The sequence below is a fragment of the Drosophila elegans genome, unplaced genomic scaffold (assembly GCF_018152505.1).
Source record: "Drosophila elegans isolate 14027-0461.03 unplaced genomic scaffold, ASM1815250v1 contig_208, whole genome shotgun sequence".
Taxonomy (NCBI): domain Eukaryota; kingdom Metazoa; phylum Arthropoda; class Insecta; order Diptera; family Drosophilidae; genus Drosophila; species Drosophila elegans.
In genome coordinates, this window is record NW_024545578.1 from 4,901,403 (window position 1) to 4,926,482 (window position 25,080).

At 39.9% G+C, this 25,080-nt stretch overlaps 7 protein-coding genes across 7 annotated transcripts; 5 read left to right on the top strand and 2 right to left on the bottom strand.

The window, feature by feature from the left end:
• Positions 1-1,085: 1,085 nt before the first annotated feature.
• On the bottom strand, positions 1,086-3,155 carry LOC108145616 (gustatory receptor for sugar taste 61a). The gene is made up of 8 exons (XM_017271152.1): positions 3,011-3,155; positions 2,418-2,609; positions 2,168-2,362; positions 1,950-2,116; positions 1,761-1,883; positions 1,545-1,699; positions 1,223-1,475; positions 1,086-1,166 (listed from the first exon to the last, which is right to left on the bottom strand). The coding sequence occupies exons 1-8, from the start codon at positions 3,153-3,155 to the stop codon at positions 1,086-1,088; spliced, it is 1,311 nt and encodes a 436-aa protein (XP_017126641.1).
• A 239-nt stretch (positions 3,156-3,394) lies between these two features.
• LOC108146357 (gustatory receptor for sugar taste 64a) lies at positions 3,395-5,589 on the top strand. Its single transcript, XM_017272334.1, has 7 exons — positions 3,395-3,590; positions 3,662-3,853; positions 3,917-4,111; positions 4,171-4,337; positions 4,395-4,672; positions 5,177-5,429; positions 5,500-5,589. The coding sequence occupies exons 1-7, from the start codon at positions 3,395-3,397 to the stop codon at positions 5,587-5,589; spliced, it is 1,371 nt and encodes a 456-aa protein (XP_017127823.1).
• Positions 5,590-5,703: 114 nt separating this feature from the next.
• LOC108146360 (gustatory receptor for sugar taste 64b) lies at positions 5,704-7,471 on the top strand. Its single transcript, XM_041708126.1, has 6 exons — positions 5,704-5,824; positions 5,882-6,271; positions 6,591-6,751; positions 6,815-7,092; positions 7,211-7,326; positions 7,382-7,471. The coding sequence occupies exons 1-5, from the start codon at positions 5,752-5,754 to the stop codon at positions 7,263-7,265; spliced, it is 957 nt and encodes a 318-aa protein (XP_041564060.1). The 5' UTR covers positions 5,704-5,751; the 3' UTR covers positions 7,266-7,326; positions 7,382-7,471.
• Positions 7,472-7,690: 219 nt separating this feature from the next.
• On the top strand, positions 7,691-10,083 carry LOC108146355 (gustatory receptor for sugar taste 64c). The gene is made up of 5 exons (XM_017272332.2): positions 7,691-7,877; positions 7,934-8,128; positions 8,749-9,385; positions 9,613-9,865; positions 9,919-10,083. Exons 1-5 carry the CDS (start codon positions 7,691-7,693, stop codon positions 10,033-10,035), a joined length of 1,389 nt encoding a protein of 462 aa, XP_017127821.1. The 3' UTR covers positions 10,036-10,083.
• Positions 10,084-11,149: 1,066 nt separating this feature from the next.
• Positions 11,150-15,828, top strand: LOC108146358. Its single transcript, XM_017272336.2, has 14 exons — positions 11,150-11,181; positions 11,341-11,727; positions 11,782-12,056; positions 12,114-12,268; positions 12,472-12,634; positions 12,689-12,778; positions 12,841-12,919; positions 12,996-13,198; positions 13,806-13,923; positions 13,985-14,437; positions 14,872-15,143; positions 15,200-15,354; positions 15,410-15,662; positions 15,724-15,828. The coding sequence occupies exons 2-14, from the start codon at positions 11,370-11,372 to the stop codon at positions 15,814-15,816; spliced, it is 2,667 nt and encodes an 888-aa protein (XP_017127825.2). The 5' UTR covers positions 11,150-11,181; positions 11,341-11,369; the 3' UTR covers positions 15,817-15,828.
• A 6-nt stretch (positions 15,829-15,834) lies between these two features.
• Positions 15,835-18,594, bottom strand: LOC108146354 (protein prune homolog 2). The gene is made up of 4 exons (XM_017272331.2): positions 18,401-18,594; positions 17,111-18,331; positions 16,942-17,052; positions 15,835-16,884 (listed from the first exon to the last, which is right to left on the bottom strand). The coding sequence occupies exons 1-4, from the start codon at positions 18,403-18,405 to the stop codon at positions 16,764-16,766; spliced, it is 1,458 nt and encodes a 485-aa protein (XP_017127820.1). The 5' UTR covers positions 18,406-18,594; the 3' UTR covers positions 15,835-16,763.
• A 277-nt stretch (positions 18,595-18,871) lies between these two features.
• Positions 18,872-20,988, top strand: LOC108146453 (microspherule protein 1). Its single transcript, XM_017272464.2, has 3 exons — positions 18,872-19,241; positions 19,321-20,068; positions 20,137-20,988. The coding sequence occupies exons 1-3, from the start codon at positions 18,952-18,954 to the stop codon at positions 20,869-20,871; spliced, it is 1,773 nt and encodes a 590-aa protein (XP_017127953.1). The 5' UTR covers positions 18,872-18,951; the 3' UTR covers positions 20,872-20,988.
• The last annotated feature ends 4,092 nt before the right edge of the window (positions 20,989-25,080 follow it).

Here is a 25,080-nt window from a genome sequence, read left to right on the forward strand (position 1 = left end):
AAAATGGTAGCTGGTAACCAGGAAAGTGTTAATTGGCAAAGTGTCAAAGGCTGAGTCCTGAAATTGAAAAGCCATTTCGCATTGCTGCGACTTGGTAACTTTGCCTATTTCTGCTCCTCTGGTTGGGTACATTACACTCGTAAAATAAACGTAGTAAGTCCATGTATTTCTTATTTAAATAGAATATTTTTTTCTTTAGTTATTTTAAATGTGAAAATATTACATTTCTTAACTATTTTATGCTTAATTTAATTCGTCCATTCGCTGCCCTTAGTTTTTTTTTAACTATGGAACTAACATTTTTTGTTATATCTATTTGATTTTTTTTGGAATAGATATTTTAAATGCAATATTTAATTTAATTTAAAAAGAAAAACCTTTGTACGTTTATTACAAGTTTTTAAGACTAAATCAAGCATTTTATATGCATTGTTATTAATATTTTAATTTTATATTCAATTAATTATGAAATATAATAATATATAATTCAATATGAATATATTTAATGTTACTTCTCCAATTTTCTTTTATCAGTGTACCACTTTTTAGGTTATTTTTCCTACCCCATCTCTCCTCTTTTTTGGTAACTTTACTTACTTTTAGGTAACTTTACCTTTTTCTTGTCAAAGTCGTTGAGTTGCCATAAACATTACGTTTGTCTACATGTGTAAGATTAATTGAAACTAATGGCAAACGACTTTGGTTGCCCTCCCATTTGTGGATTCGCCCTCTGTGAATGACAGCTGGGCCGAAAATTGAAATGATACTTCAAATGGCCAATTATCCGGCAGCTTTTTGGCCATTTAATAACCAGTAACCCTCCTGTTGCACCCAAATCGGGTGGGTTTGATGAACTCACACACTCAAATATAATTGAATCAAATTACTTACTAAATTTATTTTTGTTTTGTAAACTACCAAAAGCCCTAAAATGCTTAAAAATATATTTATGGTGTTTTAAAAGTGGTTAATAAGTTCTAACTATGCATTTTATTCTTATGAGATAAAGATTTGTTATTTATAGATTTCTATTTCGTTAGTAAATTGATCAGGGTTGATGGTTTACTTTGCTGTTCGTTAATTTCTTAAGTGCAGCGTAAATCCTTGGGGCTCTTTGCATCCATTTGCAGTAGCATAAGTTCATAGGTCACCAGGGTGGCAAGCATCTATAGAGGATGGAAAATATAAATATTAATAAGCTTTAAATTTAAGTTTTTATTACTCCAAAAAGGCTTTTTCTTGTCAAGTAGTACAAACGATAACCGGACAATCCCACAAACTCGCTGGTCAGCTGATTGGCGAATCTTTGCACCTCCTGAGTCCAGTGACCATTGGGCACCAAATACAAGGATTTCAGTGGCAACAGCGAGGTATCGTGTATTTTGGAGGCGGTCATAAAAACAAGGCTAGTCCTGGCCAGTAGAAATATCAGCGAATACCAAAAATATACGTAATTAATGGGAGTTCGCAGTTTGCTGGTTAAAATAAGAAATTTATCATTACTTCATGGTATTAATAAATATATATTTAACTATTTATCTCACGTAAAAATAGCCAATGCCTGGTTGCAGATGACATATACGTTATTAGCACAGGATACGAAAACAATATTCGACATACTGTCATCCACTAAACTGGTCAGTTCACAAAGGCGTATGTGATCACGTCGGATATCATACCAAAGAGCATCTGGAACATGCTAAAGGAAAAGGTTTTTACTAACAAAACATATAAAGTTAATATTTTAAAAGGAATCTTACACGACCCTCCAAAGCCAGAACTCGATCAGCAAATTGCTGAAACCTTTGAGCCAGTCCAATACTGGTAATCACAATAAAGATGTCCGTGAAGTTCCACAAAAAGGTGAATGATCCATTTAGCCACTAAAATATTAAAACCACCTTATTTTAAAATGTATAAAAAACTAAAACCTTAGAAAAATTCCTTACAAATCCATAGCAAACGGAGAACATGTTGTAGGGCAGCAGAAACATTATGTCCGAAAACTCTTTCTCGAAATAGTGTTCAAAGGTAATTCGTGAGTGATTTGTTTGGCATTGCTTTATATGCATGCTATAGCTGCGATATCCAGAGGCATAGTAAAGAACATGGTCTCCTAAAATAGGTTATTAATAAAAACAATAAGTGGGACAATGCAGATGACTACCTATGGCAAAACAGAATACTGTAATCACTACGAGGTTCACTCTTGACCGAAGACTTCGCTTGCAACGTTTATAAGGTGGAAACAGCATCAGGATGTCCAAAGAGCTCCAAGGTAACATTATATGCGACCAGGATCGAGCAAAGCCAACAAAATTCAACCAGTTGATAATGCCCACAATTAGAAAGACCAAACCAACTAAGTGATTATAAAGGGGAACATTATTATTTAAAATAAAAATGATAAAACAAACCCATATTCTTAGCATTGAGTCCAGCATTGAAGATAACATTGGCACCAACTAAGGTCTTTATTCCACCCAGTAGTAGAAATAGTCCTGTGACTCCCAGGCTAATGCTCCTTACTTTAAATTTAACATCCTGCGGATTGCGACTGAGAAGATTCGATAAAGGCATAATGCCAAAGAACTGGGCCACACAAAGATCTGAAAGAAAAAAAACTGTTCTTGTAATATTTATTATTTATTTTTTATCAACGATTAATTCATACAAGGGTTAAAAAAGACCTTTGGGCTTACTTTGCCTACCAAAAATAGGTTTTAAGCTTATGGATTCCCTAAAATAGTTCCTGCGCCCAATGTCATGGAAACTAAAGTATTCTTACATGATTATTGGGTACGAAAAATAACTCAATAAAATTAAATTAAAGCCACGAAAATATTAAAATATAACTTATGTAAATAAGGTCTTAAGCTAAAAAGTGTAGCGGCTATATTATTTAGTATTGAATTAATTCTTATACTTTAATACTGTCTGTAGTTTATTTTTAAGACACATCTATTTAAAGTAAACTTCCCTCCTTTCTTTTTTTGCTTGGCTCACTTACACGGCCTGATGGCTCTGTAGAAGGTGTCCAGCTGCTCGAACTCGAATCCTCCCTGGGCACATCGCCATCTCATTTTGAGGATGGCCCGCTGTTTCTGGCGTTGCACCTTCAGATGCTTCAGGATGCTATCCGCAGCCTTCGACATGCTGCTCAATACTGACCTCCGCCTATTCCGTTTAGCCAGGTCGTGTCTCTTAATTATTGTTTACATCCTTCAACTAGCTTAGTCTAAAACCCGTAATTAGTGGCACTTCAAACGGTCACCACGGTGCAGCCAAAACCATTGTGGGGCTTTCGGTGGCTCAACTTAAGTATTCCGCCCATGACAAGCTTTGGACCTACTCAAATTTCGCATTTCGTGTCAGTGCAAAAAGGACCAGCGTCATGAAAGGACCTACATTGAACTTTCGTAGAAATCCCAGCAAGGGTAATGCCATTAAATCAGTGGAGATTTTGGCCAAGCCCGAAACTCCACCACCCAAGTTTATGGAGGAATCTAATATGGAATTTAACATATTGGCCAGCGAGAGGCTGCCCAACTATGCGAAACTGGATCTCTTTCATAGAGCTGTGTATCCATGTAAGTGGTTATTGAAAATAAAATATTAATAAACTGGAAAATATTTTAATTGCTTCAATCCCCTCTTTGAGTCATGCTTTTGGCCCAATGTTTTGCCGTAATGCCTTTATTGGGCATTCGGGAGTCCAATCCAAGACGCGTTCGATTTGCCTACAAATCTGTGCCCATGTTTGTCACCGTGATCTTCATGACGGCCACTTCTACATTATTTCTGGGCATGTTTACTCGCCTAGTTAATATTGGTATTACGGCTAAAAATTTTGGTGAGATTTAATTTATAAGTATTATAAAAGGTATTTATTTAAAGTATTTAATAATCTTTTCAGTGGGTTTGGTGTTTTTTGGCTGTGTTTTGACTGCCTATGTGGTATTCATTCGACTGGCAAATAAATGGCCAGCAGTTATACGCTACTGGACCAAAACGGAAATGGTTTTCACCAAACCACCTTATGAATTACCCAAAAGAAATCTTTCACGTCGAGTGCAGTTGGCTGCCTTGGCCATTATTGGCCTGTCCTTAGGTGAATATTTCGTTATATTATATTAAAATATTAATCGATAAATAAAATAAAACTTTCAGGTGAACACACACTATATCAGGTATCGGCTATACTGAGTTATAAGCGCCGCTTAAATATATGCACCAATATAACCGAAGTGGCCAATTTTGATAATTACATACAAAGAAACTACGACTATGTGTTTGAAATACTGCCTTATAGTCCGATCTTAGCTGCTCTTATGTTGGCAAGTTCTTCCTGCAATATATCAAAATATATAATTTAATAGATATTATTTTCTTAGCTAATCAATTTAGCCTGCACTTTTGTTTGGAACTACATGGACCTCTTTATCATGATGATTAGCAAGGGTTTGTCCTATCGATTTGAGCAAATAACTGCTCGCATTCGAAAATTGGAACATGAAGAGGTCTCGGAATCGGTTTTTATCCAAATTCGGGAGCATTATGTCAAGATGTGCGAACTACTGGAATTTGTAGACAGTGCTATGTCCAGTCTAATATTGCTTTCGTGTGTTAATAATCTATACTTTGTGTGCTACCAGCTGCTAAATGTTTTCAAGTAAGTCTACTTAAAAAATATTGTTCAATTAAATGAAAATTAAAAACCATAAAATCTACAAAATTTTTAAATTCATCTAAAAATTTAAAAAAATACTGTACCTTCTAAATCAAGAATTATTTGGTAGCTATTTATTTTATTTCTATAAAAATAACAGTTATATGATTTCTAAATTTATTTAAAATTCGAACAAAAAACATTTTTACCTTCCTAAAGTTATTTTGTAGCTTTTATTTTAGTTGTTATAAAAAACTTTTAAAATGGAAGTCATGACTAAAATTTAAATAAGATTTTTAAAATATATATCAGTCTGTAATAACTATTACTATCTCTGATTTAATGCTTCAACCAGCTTGGTAATTCGAACAAACAAATATATTTTATTTACCATTTCACTGGTTAAATGTTTGATTCCAGATTAAAGAGAATATTTATTCAACAGATGTTATCTTCAGCATTTTAATTATAATACTTATTAAACATTAACCATTTATAACCCCCAAGCAAACTTCGCTGGCCCATCAACTATGTGTACTTCTGGTACTCCCTTCTGTATCTGATTGGACGCACGGCCTTTGTTTTCCTCACGGCGGCGGACATCAATGAGGAATCCAGGCGGGGATTGGGGGTCCTGCGGAGGGTTTCGAGTCGCAGCTGGTGCGTGGAGGTGGAGCGTCTGATATTTCAGATGACTACCCAGACAGTGGCCCTTTCCGGCAAGAAGTTCTACTTCCTCACGCGTCGCCTGCTCTTTGGAGTGAGTAGATAGAATGCTACTTTAAGTTCACACCTCTGGTTTCCCCCTTAACATTTACACCCCTTTTCAGATGGCTGGCACCATTGTCACCTACGAGTTGGTCCTTTTGCAATTCGATGAACCCAATCGACGCAAAGGACTGCAGCCCCTGTGCGCCTGATGAACACAACAATGCACTAACAACCCACTCCTTTGGCCATTTGTCATGTCAGCTGAATGTGACAGGCGCCGCAATTAGTTGTAAATACTTACTATAGTTGGTAAATCGTTTAAGGCCGCCACGCCCCCCTCGGCTATATATGGGGGGCTTTCTGCACGCCAGATGGGCCAGTTAGTGGTTAGTTTTAGTTTGGCCATGCCGCAGGGCGAGACATTCCATCGGGCGGTCTCGAAAGGTTTGTAAAACCTACTACAATTACAAATTAAAATCGAAATATTCTGCTTTAAAAAAGTTCTCTTTATTTCACAAATCTATGGATTGCTGCCGGTGAGCAATGTCCGCGCTTTGGATGTGTCCGATATTCGATTTCGTTGGTTTTCCCCGCGCATTTTCTACTCCTGCCTCATTTTAATCCTAAATCTTTGCGAATTCGGCACCGTCATCAACTATGTCATCAAGGTGGCCATTAACTTTCACACCTCCAGCACCCTTTCGCTGTACATCGTGTGTCTTTTGGAGCACCTCTTCTTCTGGCGACTGGCATTCCAATGGCCCAGGATTATGCGCATTTGGAGCAGTGTGGAGCAGCTATTCTTAAAGGTTCCCTATCGATTCTACGGGGAGTACAAGATGAAGAAACGCATCTATGTTGTGTTTGCCATAGTCATGTCATCTGCTTTGGGTGAGTTTAAAATATTCATTTTTATAGGAAGAACTTACAATTAAAATATTTTATGATTATAACTTAGCTATTATATAATAATTACAATATTTATTACTGGTTTTTTGTTTTTGTCTTCTTTTTGTTAATTTGCTATTTTTTTTCAAAGTGAGAGACTTGCCAGGGGTGTAATCTCTTTATAAAACAGAAAAGCGCTTTTCATTGTTTTAGTTTTATATGAAATGTCTCTCCAAAGACTTTACTAATTTGTAACGTCGGAATAAGTATTATTTTTTAGGTTTTAAAATTCTTAAATTCCCTGTTTAAACATTCCTTTCAGTGGAACACTGTCTTTTGCTGCTCAATTCATTTCACCTAAGCAGTTTGGAACGTACCCAGTGCAAAATCAATGTTACCTACTTGGAGAGCATCTACAAGTGGGAGCGTCCACATCTCTACATAATCCTGCCCTACCAAATTTGGCTATTGCCCATTTTAGAGGTACTTTTAGTTTAAAAACAAAATCCTTTTAATTTGTTAACTGTTTTTTAAAAATTTTTTTAGTGGGTTAACCAGACAATTGCCTATCCGCGTTCCTTCACCGACTGTTTTATCATGTGCATTGGCATTGGCTTGGCTGCCAGATTTCATCAGCTCTATCGTCGAATTGCTGCTGTTCATAGGAAAGTAATGCCAGCTGTGTTTTGGACAGAAGTTCGGGAACATTACCTGGCCTTAAAGCGACTTGTGCATCTTTTAGATGCTGCTATAGCGCCATTAGTGCTCCTGGCCTTTGGCAATAACATGTCCTTTATTTGCTTTCAATTGTTTAATAGCTTCAAGTGAGTTAAATAACTTTTTAAGTTTTGTAAGTACTTAAATTCAACTCTTGTTATATATTTTGTAACAGAAACATAGGAGTGGACTTTCTGGTAATGGTGGCCTTTTGGTATTCCCTAGGTTTTGCCGTGGTCCGCACCTTGCTGACTATTTTTGTGGCCTCTTCGATAAATGATTACGAGCGAAAGATTGTCACGGCTTTAAGGGATGTGCCCTCCAGAGCTTGGTCTATAGAAGTGGGTATTACCAACCATTCTAAATTCTTATAAATATAAATCTAAATTAATACAGGTTCAGCGCTTTAGTGAGCAGTTGGGCAACGATATGACAGCTCTTTCCGGCAGCGGATTCTTCTACCTCACCCGCTCACTTGTCCTGGCTGTAGGTTAAAACTCTTAACTTAACAATTTAATATTTATTCCAATATTTATCACAACATAGATGGGCACCACAATTATCACTTATGAGCTCATGATATCGGATGTCATCAACCAAGGTTCCATCAGGCAAAAGACTCAATACTGCAGGGAGTTTTAGATTACGGAATTTAGCACTCGAAATTACAATTCAAAAGCACATTTAGTCACAAGTGTCACGCCCATGCACCTGCACCAAATCAGCATTCGCGAGATCCTAATCTGCAAATGGATTGGCATACGCCCCCTTGTTCATGGTGTGTCCTTTGCACTTAAAGGACCTTTTTTGCATTTGCCATCAAACAGCCCAGCCATGAAGCAGTCGGGACAAAGAGGCACCAGAAACACACTTCAGCATGGAATTGGTCCTGGTGAGATTGGCAATAAGAATTTACATTAAAAAATTTATTAATTTTACCCATTTCAGTTTTGGTTGTAGCGCAGTTCTTTGGCGTGTTGCCAGTTTCGGGGATTTGGCCAAGTTCGCGACCGGAGAAAGTTCGTTTTCGCTGGATTTCTGCATCCTTTCTGGCTGCTCTCATCCTCTTCTGTTTTTCAATTGTGGACTGCGCCTTATCCTCCAAAATTGTGCTCGATCATGGTCTGAAAATTTATACCATAGGTGAGTTTTGAGTTTTAGAGATTTAAATGATTTTGTTTACTTTATTTAGTTCTAAAATTTTTGTTTGCAATTCTATGATTTGTTTAAATTTTAATTTCCTTAATTGAAGTATTTAAGCTCTTAAGAAGAATGATATTCTCAAACAACTATTTCATTATATATCTATTTTATAAAATCGTAATATTTTGCTTATAATTTTTGTTTAATTTAAAATTTGGAATACAAAGTCAACAGGCTCTAGTTTCAAGTAAAGTAATACTTAAATTTTATAAATAAATTTTCTAAATTTAAATGTTTAAGTTTTGGAGGCGAATGAAAACTGATCTTTAATGAACTTTTGCACAATTTGGAAAAGCATACCCATAATAACATATTTTCATCATGCCTCCCCCTTTAAGTTACAAGGATATTTAAAATAATAATTTAAATTTACAATTATTATATATTCTTTCACAGAATTCTATTGAAATAAACTTGCGTCATTAATATGGTGCATTTTTAAATTGATTAAAAGGGAATTTCTCTCTATCGTTTAATATATTTTTCGGACCATTAAAAAAACATAATAAAAACAGAATTATATAAAATATTTTTAATAATATACTTCATTTGTTTTCCAGGATCCCTTAGCTTCAGCGTTATCTGCATTTTCTGCTTCGGGGTTTTCCTGCTGCTTTCCCGCCGTTGGCCATACATCATCCGCCGGACGGCGGAGTGTGAGCAGATCTTCCTGGAGCCCGCCTACGATTGCAGGTATGGGCGTGGCTACTCTAGACGCCTCCGACTTTGGGGCGTCTGCCTCCTGGTGTTTGCCCTCTGTGAGCACTCCACATATGTGGGAAGTGCCCTCTACAACAATCATCTGGCCATTGTGGAGTGCAAGTTGAAGGTGGACTTTTGGCAAAACTATTTCCAGAGGGAGCGTCAGCAACTATTCCTTGTCATGCACTTCAGCGCCTGGTGGGTACCCTTCATTGAATGGACTACTCTATCGATGACTTTTGTGTGGAACTTTGTGGACATTTTCCTGATCCTCATCTGCCGCGGTATGCAAATGAGATTCCAGCAGTTGCACTGGCGCATTCGACAGCATGCAAAAACCCAAATGCCAAATGAATTTTGGCAAAGGATACGCTCTGATCTCTTGGATCTTAGTGATCTTCTGGCGATTTACGACAAGGAATTATCTGGGTTGATAGTTCTTTCCTGTGCCCACAACATGTACTTTATATGCGTGCAGATATATCACAGTTTTCAGTGAGTTTTGATAATTTTTTTTATATTTTGAAATATTATTCTAAGGTATATACGTGTAAGAAACATTTTTTCCTATCACTAAGATTTTGTGTATGCTAATGCTTTTAATGATGTAAACGTTAATATAACACTTTAAATTCCATATAATAATTTGGACTGATATTAATCTGTTTCTGTATTTAACATTTTAAATTCCCATTTTAATTTTCAATGTTTTACCATTTCAGATCCAAAGGCAACTATGCGGATGAGTTATATTTCTGGTTTTGCCTCTCGTATGTCATTATTCGAGTTCTAAACATGATGTTTGCTGCATCTTCTATTCCTCAAGAAGCCAGGAAAATATCTTATACCCTTTATGAAATACCCACTGAGTTTTGGAGTGTGGAGCTAAGGCGCCTTAATGAGATTTTTCTCTCAGATCATTTTGCCCTCAGTGGCAAGGGGTACTTTCTACTGACTAGACGTTTGATATTTGCGGTGAGTTTGTAAAAATATTAAATAACTATTGTTTAATATATAATCCATTACAGATGGCTGCCACTTTGATGGTCTACGAACTGGTGCTGATCAACCAAATGGCCGGCTCCGAAGTGCAAAAGAACTTTTGCGAGGGCGGCGTGGGCTCCTCCAAGAGCATATTTTCCTAGTTCTAGTTTTACATATATATATATATTTTTTTTTTTGCACCTTCTGTAATGGCACACAATTAATCACACCTGTCAGATTTTATCTATCAATACAAAAAGCGTGTCCGAAGCGTTTAGTTGCAAGTGTCTCTATTATCACGTCCATGCTGAAGAGCCATTTGTTTGTCGAGGGACTTCAGATGGAGCGGTCCGTGCATGAGAATATCCTGCATTATGAGGTTATTCTGCTTTTCGTGATGGTGTCCATTCTTGTCATCGGCGATTTCGTGTTCTCAGCTAAGATGGTTTTAAGCAACGGCCTTCAGCTCTACACTATAGGTAAGGTATTTAAATAGGAGGTGTTAAACAAAAATATGTAAAAGGTGTTTAGGGTTTGCTTCGGAATGAAACCTTTGCTTTCAGTGGAAAGGAATACTTTTTTTGACTAGAAGGCTCATTTTTGCAGTGGGTATTGTAAATGTTTTGAAATACTTTACATAATGCAACTTTTTCTAGATGGCTGGTGTTTTAACGGCCTAGAAACTTGTGTTATTCCGACAAATGCAAGGTGTCGTGGTGCAGAAAAGCATTTGCGGCTGCAAATGGCTCCTCCATGAACATTTTCTTCTTCTATTTCCGTTCAGCATTCACATTTTCATTTTGTACATACTTTATAAGCTTTTCGAGGGCTGTCAACTTTTCGTATTTGCACAAGATTATGCACAGATAAGCGCACAATTGGCATGGAGGCCATCAATTAGTGGTAACCGGTAGCAATTTGTGGGTTTACCCTTTGTCAGGGGAGGATTGCTTGACAGTCGAGCACGGAACATGGCCAGGACCACTGGGGATCCTGTCAAGCCGCGGAGATGCATTGCTCGCATCAAATTCTGGCGAAGATCACGCGTTGGCAGCGAGTGGGTGGATTCGAAATAAAGTTTATTTAAGTTTAAATTTAAATTTCAATTTCTAGTGTCACTCTGGGAATCATTAAGTACAAAGTAGTCTCCAATCCCTCAAGACGATTTCAATTTTCTCTAAGTAAGTATTTAAATTTGCTTAAGATTTATATTTATAATTTTTTTAACGCAGTTAAAGCCTGGTTTCTTCGGATCAGAAAAGAGGATTACAAATACAGTGGTTCTTTTCAAGAAGCCATCAAGCCAGGTAATTTTAAGGGGACAAGGAAAACAACGAATTTAAATGAAATAAATATTTGTAAACCTTTTTCATTGGAGATTTTTTTTATTTTCATTATTTTATTTCAAGAATATTTTTAAAAATTGTATAATTCTTAGTTCCGATATTATGTACTGTATATTTCAGTCCTCATCATCGCCCAAATCTTTGCGTTAATGCCAGTTCGAGGAATCGGTTCCAAATTCGCTGATGATCTGACCTTCACTTGGTTCGGTATTCGAACCTATTATGCCCTGGTCACCATCCTATGTTTTGGAATAACCTCCGGCTATTTGGTGGCCTATGTGACGAATGTATCATTCGATTTCGATTCCGTGGAGACTCTGGTCTTCTATTTATCCATTTTCCTAATCTCGTTTTCATTTTTGCAATTGGCCAGGAAGTGGCCCAAAATTGCTCAGGAGTGGCAGTTGGTGGAGGCTAAGTTACCACCTCTTAAATTTCCCAAGGAAAGCAAATCTCTGGCTCAGCAGATCAAGATAATCACCTTTGTGGCCACCACTTGTTCTTTGGGTAAGGGAATATTTTTTATTTAATATGCTTAGTATATATTTATTTACTTCGAAGTGGAACACATAATGAGCATGCTGTCTATGGGCTACTATGTGAACGACTGTCCCCGATTTCCGGGTCATCCCATCGACAGTTTCCTGTACTTAAACTTCTCCTCGGTGTTTTATTTTATGGACTACACCCATTTCCTGGGGCTCCTGGGAAAGGTTGTCAATGTATTGAGTACCTTTGCCTGGAACTTTAATGATATCTTTGTGATGGCTGTTAGTGTGGCTTTAGCTGCTCGTTTTCGGCAGCTAAATGATTACATGATGAGGGAGGCCAGATTGGTGAGGCCTTCGTTAGGATAAGTCAACCATAAATTAAAAAAAACATTCATGTTTTAGCCCACTAGTGTAGACCATTGGATGCAGTGCAGGATTAACTTTCGGAATCTTTGTAAACTGTGCGAGGAGGTGGACGATGCCATATCCCTCATTACTTTACTTTGCTTCAGCAACAATCTGTATTTTATTTGTGGAAAAATCCTGAAGAGCATGCAGTAAGTAACTAATCTTAAAGTTTTATAATTTATAATTAGTTTAACAAATATTTTCTAAAATTCTAAGAGTAACACTCTCTTGAGTAATATTCTTCCATACAGTCTACAGTAAATACTATCTTAGCTAACTTTAATTTAATTAATGAACTATATGATATAAAAATTCGTTTTGTTAATCAGTATTTTAAATGCATTTTTTCCAGGGCTAAACCTTCGATAATGCATACCCTGTACTTCTGGTTTTCCCTAGCCTATCTACTTGGTCGTACTCTCATCTTATTGCTTTATAGCTCCAGTATCAATGATGAATCGAAGCGACCTTTGGTCATCTTTCGACTGGTTCCCAGAGAATATTGGTGCGATGAGGTAAACAGCTATAATTATTACCCAAAACTGCATAATCATTCCCGAATTTACCAGCTTAAACGATTTTCGGAAGAAGTTCAGATGGACAATGTGGCTCTGACAGGCATGAAGTTCTTTCGTCTCACACGCGGCGTAGTCATTTCGGTTTGTGTTCCAAAACAAAAATTGCAATGATATCTAGTTATAGATATATTTTATATCTCTAGGTGGCTGGTACAATCGTGACCTACGAATTAATTTTGCTGCAGTTCAACGGCGCTAAAAAGGTGGCCGGCTGCTTTGAAAGTTGAACTTTGTGGGAGGGACAAAAGGCTAAGCCCGCAAAATATGTGCTTTTATTGTTGCTGTACCTTAATTATAGATAAGTGCAAAACAACAGGTGTTTTTAATGGTCACTGGGCCAGCTCACTGTGTGCCAGCTCAGTTGGCCGGGCAAATCCTTTGGAGCAGTTTGCCTTTGGGAGTGGAATCAGCAGGTCGCAGGATGAAATTCCTGCCCAAGATGGGGCGCAAATTGCGACGGTTGAAAACGAAGGTCAGGAAACTGGATTTGGTTCACGAGAGGTGGGTGGGTGCAAAACACTTTGGAATCTATTTGGAAAATCTATGACTACAGCGATTAAGGCTCAAAGAGTGTTAAAAAATCATCTGGTATAAACCTTTGCAGAGGGGATTATAATTATAAACTTTGCAATGATGTTAAGGTTACATTTATAATCCATCAGTACTTTTCGACGCAAAATAAGTCTTTCAGTTTTAAAGCTATTTAAATAGAAATTTTTAAAAAGTTGTCGTACTATTCCAGGTAATATATACCCATAGAAAAAATAGAAAAACTTTGATGTTTTTAAATTGTTTTACTATTTTACTATTTTTTACTATTTTAGAGTTATGGCTATCTTTTTATATAAATCGGAATAATATATTATATAGCCAACATAGAAACGTTCGAAAAATGCGTATAAAAATCTTAACATATATCATGTTCTTAAACTTTCAATCACAAAAATCGAAAAACAATATAATCATTTTATTAAGATTTTTATTTTTGTAACAGCTAGGGTATACAAGTATAATCTTCTTTTTGCTGAAACCTGTTTCCTTTCTTGTTTAAACTCTGATTTCCCGGTTTGAACTTTTCATATTCTACAGTGCAGTTTAATTTTTAAAGATTTATTTTGACCTATTGTTATTTTGCTTAAGTGCCCGTAAGAAAGCCTTACAAGAAAGTTGCGAAACTTACAAAAATCATATGGAGAATGAATTCGAAGTGCCGAGTAAATTGCCCAGTAAGTAACAAGTATTTAAAGAAATTAAAAAAAAATCTAATCTGTAACTTAATTTAAACAGAGCTATCGCGAAGCACCAAGGAGGCATTCCTCAGCGATGGAACCTTCCACCAGGCAGTGGGCAGGGTGCTCCTCGTGGCCCAGTTCTTTGCCATGATGCCAGTTAAGGGAGTGACGGGTAAACATCCATCGAATCTGAGCTTCTCGTGGCGTAGCATTCGCACCTGCTTCTCTCTGCTTTTCATCGCCTCGAGCTTGGCCAACTTTGGACTATCGTTGTTTAAGGTCCTTAACAACCCAATTAGTTTCAACAGTGTTAAGCCCATCATATTCCGGGGATCTGTTCTGGTGGTGCTGATGGTGGCTCTGAATCTGGCCAGGCAGTGGCCCCAGCTAATGATGTACTGGCACACGGTGGAGCAGGATCTGCCGCAGTATAAGACGCAGTTGGCCAGGTGGAAGATGGGTCACACCATTTCAATGGTCATGCTGGTGGGAATGATGCTGTCTTTTGGTAAGTTTAATGCCTTATGTAAAATCAATAACAAAAATAGTTCATTTTTTATTTTTCGTGTACTTAAAAATGTTATAAATAAACTACTAAGTCCATGGGAACAATTTTTTTTTAATTTATTTCGTTTTTTTTTATTTCTTGAGCCGTTGAATTGTTTTATAAAGTCGATATCGTTACAATCCCAATTATTATAATAATAATAGAATAACAAAAACTACATAAAATAAATTATGAAAACAATTAAAACACGATTTAAATAGTTGAAGTAATATTTTTAGGACCATTACCATTTTTCTGTGTATTTTAAAATTGTATAGGCAAACTATTACTTTCATGGTAATAATTTTTTTCAAAGGTTTGGGCAATTTAATTTTTGATTTTAAATAATTTTTTTTTTGTATTTAGAGGACTAATAACCTTTTTTTCCATACCAGCGGAGCACATTCTGAGCATGGTATCGGCCATAAACTATGCCTCGTTTTGCAACCGCACCGCTGATCCCATCCAGAACTATTTTCTACGCACCAACGACGAGATCTTCTTTGTGGCCAGCTACTCCACTCCTTTGGCTATTTGGGGCAAGTTCCAGAATGTCTATTCGACCTTCATATGGAACTATATGGACATATTTGTGATGATTGTCAGCATTGGATTGGCCTCCAAATTTCAACAGCTCAACGATGATTTGCGAAATTTTAAGGGAATGGTAAGGGAACTTCTTGGGCGTTATTTAAAAAAAAAAGAGTTAACGATTACTTGCAGAATATGTTACCCACTTACTGGTCGGAACGTCGCATTCAATACAGGAATATATGCATTCTATGCGACAAAATGGACAATGCCATATCCCTTATAACAATGGTCTCCTTTTCCAATAATTTGTATTTCATTTGTGTGCAGTTGCTGCGCAGCTTAAAGTGAGATTTTTTGAAGATGAAAGTTAATATCCTTAATTGTAATATATTTTCATAGCACCATGCCCTCGGTGGCACATGCTGTGTACTTCTATTTCTCACTCATCTTTCTCATCGGCCGCACTTTGGCGGTTTCACTGTACTCCTCCAACGTTCATGACGAATCCCGGTTAACTTTGAGGTATCTGCGCTGTGTTCCCAAAGAATCCTGGTGTCCGGAGGTGAAGAGATTTTCGGAGGAGGTAATCAGCGATGAGGTGGCCTTGAGTGGAATGAAGTTTTTCCACCTCACAAGAAAACTGGTGTTGAGTGTAAGTTACTGAAACGTTTACATATTATATATTATGTATGATATCCCGTGAAAACATAAAGGTTGCTGGCACCATTGTCACCTACGAGCTCGTACTCATCCAATTTCATGAGGACAACGATTTGTGGGACTGCAATCAGAGCTATTACTCATAAGATTTATTGCATAATAAATAAAAAATCATCTTGCACTTTATTATTATTGTTTGTTTAAAGCGGTAAAAGGAAACCAACAAAATGTCGCTCTTAATATCAATCGGTTACATTGCCTAATTGTACGTCACATTATCCGCTAGAGAGATTCTACGTGTGTCCGTTGTGTAGATTCCACAAAGAATGGTCGCTAGTTCACTTACAGCCTAATTGGGTTAACTCTGATAATGAGGATGAGATTTGGGATAAATGGGGGCACCTATTCTGTCGACTGGCATGGGGTCACCACTCAGTGTCAGCGAATGTGTCGTGTAGTGCTTGGAACGCTTGGAATATACAATACAATGCGATATTGGATGCAAAATTCAGCTAAAGATTTTCAATTACTTATGTTTAAGTTCAGTTAGGTGTTGCAACTTCGTGTTTACTCTTTTTGTCACTACAAAGAAAGGTAACATGATCGGAAGTTTGGTGGTTTCTGGTTGCATATGTATGTCTGTTCCATTACAAAATATATATGAAGCGGAAGCTACACGATAACTACATGGTATCATTATGTATGTTTGTTGTGTGTATATCTATATAGGATCCTAGCACATGAGTCTGTGTCTACTAATACGATTTCTACAACTGCCAATAAAGAACTACAAAAACTTGTTCGATGTTTTTTTCTGAACGCCTTCACGCTTCACACCGGAAAAATGCAGGAGAGGATTGGGACTCAATTCGATTAGACTCGACTCGACTCGACTGAGAGAAGGCAAACATAAAGTATCACAAAGATTGAGATCTTAAATTAAAGCATAGCGAGAGAGCGCAAACAATCGGTTGGAGGATTAGCCTTAGTCCTAGTCCGTATTGAAGATGGGGAATGCAGAGGCTCGAGTAGCGAGTGTGGCATGAATGCGTTGCGTTTGCATTAGCGTTTTGAGTGAAACAAGTCTGGGGCCTCAGTGCCGCTTGGCGTCGTATTGCTTGACCTTCTCCGGAATGGCCGCCTTCTCCACGGAAACGTGCAGGCCCAGCTCCTCCAGGGACTTCACATAGACCAGCTTGCGCCAGAACTTTGTGCTGTGGGATACATTATTCGATTTAAACTAAAATTAAGCAAGATAGTTATTAACTAACCTCACAAAAGGCCGCGCCATCCACACCAGCGACTTTATCCAGAACGTGGGATGCACCAAATACATGTGCTTCAGGCTCTTACGCAGCCGGCGATCCAGCAGTTGGTAGCATCTGTCAGCCAAACTCTCCATTAGTGATTCCCAAGAATAAATGGCAGCAACAAACTCACCTCTTGAGCCAGGGAAATGGCGGCACATTCCTCCGGTTAGAGCCGCCATGCAGATAGATCAGCACATAGTCATCGGTGACCAGCTGCTCCAGCGTCTTGACCACGTAGAGGAACAGGTTGTCCATCACATAGCTGTAGTCGGCCCTCGACCTATCCGGCAGGTGGCAGGCGCAAAAGATGACTATGGCGTTCTGGCCGCCAGATTTGAGATATCCCCCGTGGGACAGCACACGCTTGTAGGGCTCTATAACACGCATATCGATCTCCCGGGTGCGTCCATCCGGCAGAGTGATCTTTTGCCAGTTCCGCGAGTCACGTCTCTCCTCAGCAGCCGTATATTGTGGCAGAGTGGAGGCAACCGTGCCCAATGCCGGTGCATTGGGTGTGGGCGTGGTGGCCAGGCCGAACTCCAGGTCAAGTTCCAGGTCGTCATCGTGGTCGGGCAGTAGCTCCGGACCCTCGCAATCGTCGTCGTCATCCTCGCCGTCCAAGCCATCGATAAGCGAGCTTGAGGGACTCAAGGAGGCCAGATTGTGCTCGATGTCCTCGTCGTCATCGAAGCTGTGATTGGAGATGGAATCCAAGCTGGATATGTCCTCGCCGCCAGGGAGAGTGGTGCTACGCTTGTTAGTCTTCTTGCCAGTGCCATTGGGCATCAGGGAGACTGACTGAAAGTTGGACTCCACGGCGGCCAAGTACTGGGACACATCCGCATCCGACTCGCTGCTCAGGATGTCCGGGCTGTTGGCCCTCAGCAGGCTGACCTTGGCATCCTGCGGCTTGTTTCGTGCCTGATTCAGGGAGTTCTTCGCCTGCACCGTCTCCGTGGCGGGCACTACGTCCGGAAAGTTGCTCCTCGGCGGCGTTTTCTCCTGCTTCTTCAGCTGAAAGGGCTCGGAATCGGAGTCCGTGTTTGTGGGCGACATCATGAGGGGATGACTGTTGGCCAGGGTGCGCTCGATGGTGTGTCGTTGTGGCATCGCGTCCAGGGCGAGCAACTCCGGACGCAGTATTCTATTGTCCAGGGCGGAGCTCGTCTTGAACTCTAGCTCAACCTTGTCATGATGGTCCTTTGCCTGCTCCAATTCCAGGATATTCTTTTCAGGAGCAGTGGACACCGCATCGTCCGCCAGCGGCGAGACACCCGTGGAGTCCGTCGGCGTCTCCGAGATGTCCATTTTGCTCTCTGACTGCGAAGATTCCGATTCCGTGTAGTGCAAACTGCAAATCGATTAGTCATATATACAGTCAGACCCACTGTTTTGTTTTTGTGTGCTCAGACCCATTTACCTCATAGTTTCCCTTGTTATTCGAGTGGCTAGTGCGAAATTTCGGTCGCCCGCTCGTCCAGGCACTCATCTGGTTGCTCCGGGCATCGGTTCTGATTGATGAGTCAGTCGTTGTGGCCCAAAATTTAAGGATATTAAAATGCCAGTAAACAAATTTTGCACTGTCGAGAGGGATCTAGCACCAGGGTTGCCAGACCGTTGCGTGTGTGTGGGTGAAAGTGTTGGTAAGCGTGGGTTTCGCGGACCATCTGTCTGACGAGCTATGTGGCCACTCCGTTTGGTTCAAAATTTATAAATAAGAAATATTTTAATTATCATATCTTATACAATCGATTTAACTTTAATCAATAAGATTATCTTAGTACCGCGACGGACTGAAAAGTCAATTAATAATAAATTAAAAAAACGTTTTTCTTCCAGTGGCACTTTATTCCGACTGTCTGGCAACCCTCTGCGCGCGATATATTTTTTTCCTGCTGCTGCGGTCACACTGTGTGTGTTGTGCGTCGCGAAAATAATTAATTTTTAGCCTGTTTAAAGCCTTTTAAAGCCATGGAGGCAACAAGAATTACCGTTGGCACTGGAAATGCAGTGCCCGTTGCCGCCACCAATCCCCCCGCAGTTCATATTAACCCCCCTGCAACTGCGAGCACACTAATCCAAGCAGGCGTGTCGGCAGCAACAACAACCACAACTACCGTTGCCCCTACAGCACCAACAACAACACCAGCAACAACAATAATAGGAAGTACAGCTAACATTTCAACTGTAATTTCGACACCACTACGAAATCCGATTCACAATCTACCGATTGAACTGCAAAACGATCAGAAACGAAGGAGGTAAACCGATAACACAACTGTCATTTTGTCCTAATTAGTGCATGGTAATCATTTAACCCTTACGTTGCCCATTGAACAGTTCATCGCGGACGATCAAAAGGAAGCGTTTTGATGACGAAATAGTCGAGTACAACATCGCAGTGCCCACAAATCGCGGAGGAACAGACGCCAATCGCAGCAGCAGACCACGGACCACATCGCAGAACTATCCCGCCTTGGTGGGCGTGCCACATACCACGTTAGCGCCCTTGAACATACCCATTTCCACGCCGGAAGCGCCACAAACGCCGGGTTCCGCGGATTCCCTGGTGCATCCGGGTAGCAGTACCAGTACCGTTGCCTCGCTGCTGCCCCTGGCCACGCCCACCACGCCCGCTCCCCTGGCCACGCCCCTTCCCGTTGCTCCCATCGTTTCGGCCGTAGTGCATCATCCCAAACCGCCCGTTATGGAGCGTCCCACGACCAGCGACAGGCGTTCGCGTCCAGTGCGTCCGGCCAGCAAGAAATCGCAGCGCCGGAATGGACGTCCCATGGGCCAGATGGCCACCAAGGATCTGGGCCGCTGGAAGCCCATCGATGACCTGGCCCTCATCATTGGCATCCAGCAGACCAACGATCTGAGGATTATCCATCGCGGCGTGAAGTTCTCCTGCAAGTTTACGCTGCAGGAACTTCAGCAACGTTGGTATGCCCTATTGTATGAGCCCGCTGTGTCCAGGATTGCCGTGTCCGCCATGAGGAACCTGCATCCCGAGCTGGTGGAGTCCGTTCAGCGTAAGGCCTTGTACAGCGTGCAGGAGGAGGACCTATTGGGCACCATCAAGAGCGTGAGTTTATATTTACTTCCATTTGTAAATAAAACCATTACTTACCTATAACTTAATCCCATATACAGTCGGAGCAACCCAAGCTGGAGCAGTTCCAGGAGCTGCTGGACAAGAACGCCTCCATCTTCTACTGCGCCCGCACTGCCAAATCCTTGCACAACCATTGGCTACTCCTCAAGCAGTACAGCCTGCTGCCGGATCAGGCTGTGAAGCCGCTTTTCGGCACGGATCAGCAGCCACTCAGCTTCTCGGATGCAGAGGATCAGATCTTCGAGCACGACTTGAACGAGCCGCGCGATGAGGCTCTGGAAATGGAGAAGGCTCTGGCCGATCGCCGCAACAAACGTGATATTCGCCTGCTGGAGAACGAGCTCTCGCGCTGGGGCGTTCTGGTGGATTCCGTTCTCAGTCCGACGGCCGCCTCCGAGTTCGACAACCAGACGCTGGCCTGTCTGTGCGGCCGCCATGTGCGCTACCTTATGCGCTCCAAGGAGATCACCTTCGGGCGCGATGCCAAGGACTGTGTGGTGGACGTGGATCTGGGACTCGAAGGACCGGCTGCCAAGATCTCGCGACGCCAGGGCACAATCAAGTTGCGCAGCAACGGCGACTTCTTCATTGCCAACGAGGGCAAGAGGGCCATCTTCATAGACAGCACTCCGCTGCTGTCGGGCAACAAAGCCCGACTGGCTCACAACTGCACTGTGGAAATCTCCGGACTGCGCTTCACCTTCCTGGTCAACTACGAGCTGATCAACGCCATCCGCCAGGAGAGCGCCAAGACATCGAATCCCCTCAACTAGCGGCGCTTGGAGCGGGCTGGATGGCGAGTCTTAAATGTATACAAGTACTTAGTAAGCAGCAAGGAGATAATTCTGGAATAAACAGCATATTGACAATATGCCATAAATACCCATAAACATTATTGAAGTTTCGATTGGCTTTTGCTAATACCATTCCTATGAAAATTAGTATTAGTTTTAAAAATTATTGGTTGCTGTTTTTATAAAACTAATTACTCATGTTTAAAGTCAATCAATCATTTGCAGTAAATGTAACATTAAAGTTAAATTTATTTGTAAAATTGGAAAAGAAACATTGAAATACTTTTTAAAAACAATAATAATATAATTTTAAAATGTACTTAGCCTATCAAATTTCGATATCCTTATAGAATATGGCAAATTTGAAAACTAAAACTTGTTTTTTATAATTTGATATACAATTATTTAGGCTTATTCCACTTAAATCTTTCATAGCCATTTAGTTTTAATACAATTGAATTGTTTTTATTAGCATATTTATGACTTAAATCAATTTCAAACTTTATGTATTCCAAGTAATTTGGAGTGCTAAACAAACGCCCACGCTTCAAACTCGACAACCGCAACGCCTCCAATCGAACGGAAGCTGTTGGCGACTTACTCAACCATCGACCATCGATTGTAAAGTGGAAGGGAAGTGGCAAAAGAGCTTAAGAGTTCTGCCCGGATGGGGTCAGTTCTGCCCACGAGAAACCGTCTCGGCTCGGTCTCTGGACTCCTACGATGCTGTGTCATGCGGCTAATTTGCGACTAACCCGTAAGCTGCTATTAATTACGGCTCAGTCGCTGGAAAGTGGCTGCTAAAATGCTAAGATGCTAAGAGGCACCGCCACCACTCACACACCATCCAAAGATCCATCCATCTAGCCATTCTGTTCGCATGTCACCGTTTACAAAGCTGAATTAAGCAACAAAGATTCGCAGCTCTGAGAAGACTCACGCGATTGTATAATGTTCTTTCTACCGGAGAACCTCTTGGGCTTCCAACTCCGGAGAGGTTCACTTGTCACGGCAATTCAGTTGCTGATCTTTGTGATTGTGTTTCGGGCAAATTGGTTCGACCTTGCGCCTTGGGAGCCCAGCCGCACATATAGCCCCTTACAAAATGTAACAAATCACAGATCGGGTGGGGGAGATTGACTACCCGCCGTCTGGGTTATAAATGATCGCAGCTGTTTGGGTAATTAATTGAGCCACCGACAGCCGGGGACCATGACACCTAATATAGAAATTAGTCGGCGAAAGAACAGGGAGAAAGTTCGATGACTTTCTGCGGCGGCCTTTCTTCGAGGTCGACTCTCGGTTTGGGTTTGCGTTTGGATTCCCCACCGATACGATCGATCCGAGGGGTTCTTTAATTTGTATTGTTGATACTATAAACTAATAAGCCAAGCTGCGCAGCATATTAAAATATAATTAATTGTTGTCACTGTCTATAAAAAGTCAATTTACCTCGTCCGTGTACCGGGAATTCGCTGAATTCTCCATCTTTCTCCGCTTTGTTCCCACTGGAATTCCAAATTCTAACGTTGATTTGTGTGCATTTTTTGTCCGCCGGCCAATCTTCTTCAGCGGCTGCTTTCTTCGGCGATGATGGTGATGGTGATGGTGATGGTGTGCTGTTGTCGGGACTAATGAAGCCCGGCTTTGTCTTATTATTATAGTTTGTAGCCTTTGTGCAGTTCAGCGAACTTTTGTTGTTGCTGCTGGCCTGAGATTCCGATATTTTGGCGATGTCGCAACTGCTAAAATTAGTTTAAAATTTCGACAGATTTTTCTCTGCCCTATTAGCGTAGGTCATGCTGTTCTTGCAGTCGGAAAAAAATTGGAAATCATACTTGGTTTCAGAAAATCAGATTTGTTTTAGAAAAATGTTTCTATTAAAAAATAAATATTTTTTCTTAAGCTTGGATCAACAAAATATATTATAAGTTTTGAAATCAATGTTTTTTTTTGTAAAGTTTCATAAATTTAAAAACCTCTTCTTTATTTTAATTCACTGCTTTCTAATCATAAAGGCACTTACTTCCACAAACCAACGTAATTTTGTAACCATACTTAATTTCATATTTAGTTTTTGGAAAAATACAATAATCTTTTTTATTGCTACAAAATGGAACAGTTTTTTAAATTAAATAAAGAATTTGTAAAAGTAGGAAGAAATTAATCGATTGAGTTTAAAGATAGCGATTGTTTTTCTAATTATTTTTTGAGTGTAGGTCTGCGCTCCAAAGTGTCCGAAGTGGAGCACCATCGTCCACTCCATTTTATGCTGGCGTTGCGTGGGGGTCTAAGCTAAAAAGCTAGAACTTTCACAGTTCGATCGCTGAGATCATAGCTTAGCCATGGATCTTGTCTCTAAATATGATTTATCTAGTGCTAATTCTCCCACTGCCAACAACAAAAAAAAACACCTGAGCCGAGCTTGGCCCAGTTGGGCTGACATAATGCCTTGATTATCTCATTGCATTATATAAAGTAAACAAATAAAATTGTCACAGCGCCCCAAAGATTTCGTGACTCTGCAGGAAAATGGCCAAAAACAATCAAAGTCGGGGCCATAAAAATGGCCTACTGAACAGTTTGCCGAATTGAAATATGCCAAAATCATTTTCCCCCCCCGTTTTTTTACAGCACCTGCCGCCATATGTGTGATTATTCAATTCAATTCAATTCAATTCGACAAAACAAAACATTTATAGCGTTAGTAAGTCTTTGTTGTTGTAGCTGCAGTTTGATATTCATTTTGCTAATCGCATTTCAATCAATTTCATTTCAATTGTCAATGGTTCGAGGGGTATGAAGTGCACTAAAAAAAATAAAAAGACTACATTTTTACACATTTTTGGATTTTGTTTGTCAATACTAACATATTTCATAGAAAAAGTAGATGGTTTAAAATGCAAGAAACTAAATTTAAAACAAATTACATTTCTTTTTACGCGTATTGAACCATTAAGTGCTTCATCTTCTGTGTTTTCAGCTAAGATTTTGTTTTCTTCCAAGATTTATTTTAAATTAATTAAAGTAATGTAAGCTAAATATAAAGTCTTTTAAAATAACTAATTACATTTATGTCACCCTTATTATCATTAATATCTTAAACAAAAGGTTATATTTTTTTGAAAAACCAAACTTTTTCCTAGATAATTAAATATTGTCATTAAAAATGATTATGTGAGGTAACCACAAATTAAATATATTTCTTCCTGTACTTAAAAATTGGGGAGGGGGGCGTGGCTGCTTCTGTTTGGAGCGACATTTGTCGTAGACACGCATGTCAACCGTATGCGTCATGTGAAATATTCAAATTTGGTTTTGTGTTTCGCATGTAACGCATAAATAATCCGAAACCCCCAAACCGAAACTCAAAATAGTTTTGTTCCGCGTCGCTCATACGCACAGTGGGTCGTCAAAGTCAAAGTCCAGACGCTGTGAGCTGCATTGGTAATTGAATCGCCGTGTGGCTTTGTTTATTGAACAAGCTGGCAAATATATATTGTATATCTAGTGTTCGTTCGTTCGTTCGGTCGGTCGTCTATGATTATTCATGGAATGCTCGCTGATTTATCCCTATCCCCTACATTTCGAAAATGATTTCATATGCCGTGTGACGTCAGCACTGCATCTATATAGTCAGTAGGCTCGATATGATCGGTCTATCAAGCGCCAGTCAATCAGAAAAATTGACTGCGAGGCCTTGGAGTACGGTGCTCCATTAGACAAGCGACTCCGAGTCGCCCACGCACTTGGTTTTTGTTGGTATTTACCAACAACAATGGCAGCTCTGGCGCCAAAATAAAGCAAGTTCAATTTGCAACTCCACTTTCGGGTCTTATGATCTTAAGAGCAGTTGTCTTGTGGCTCATACCATACCATACCATACCATACCAGATACAGATACAGATACCATCGAGTGGCAGACACTTTTTGCAGTCGAGACAAATAATTACAACGACTTTGATTTTTTAATTAATTCGAGCCACAAGGCGAGCAAAAAGATACAGATTCAGATACAGATGGCCATAGATACGCCACCAGAAATCATATGCCGGACTTTTATTATCCGTGTGGGCTGGCGGGTTGTTGTTTTGTTTCTAGGTTTGTTTGTTTTTTGTTTTCTTGGCTTCTAATGGATTATTAATATGACTGCATACCCTATTTGAGAGTTTTACAAATTTATCGAAA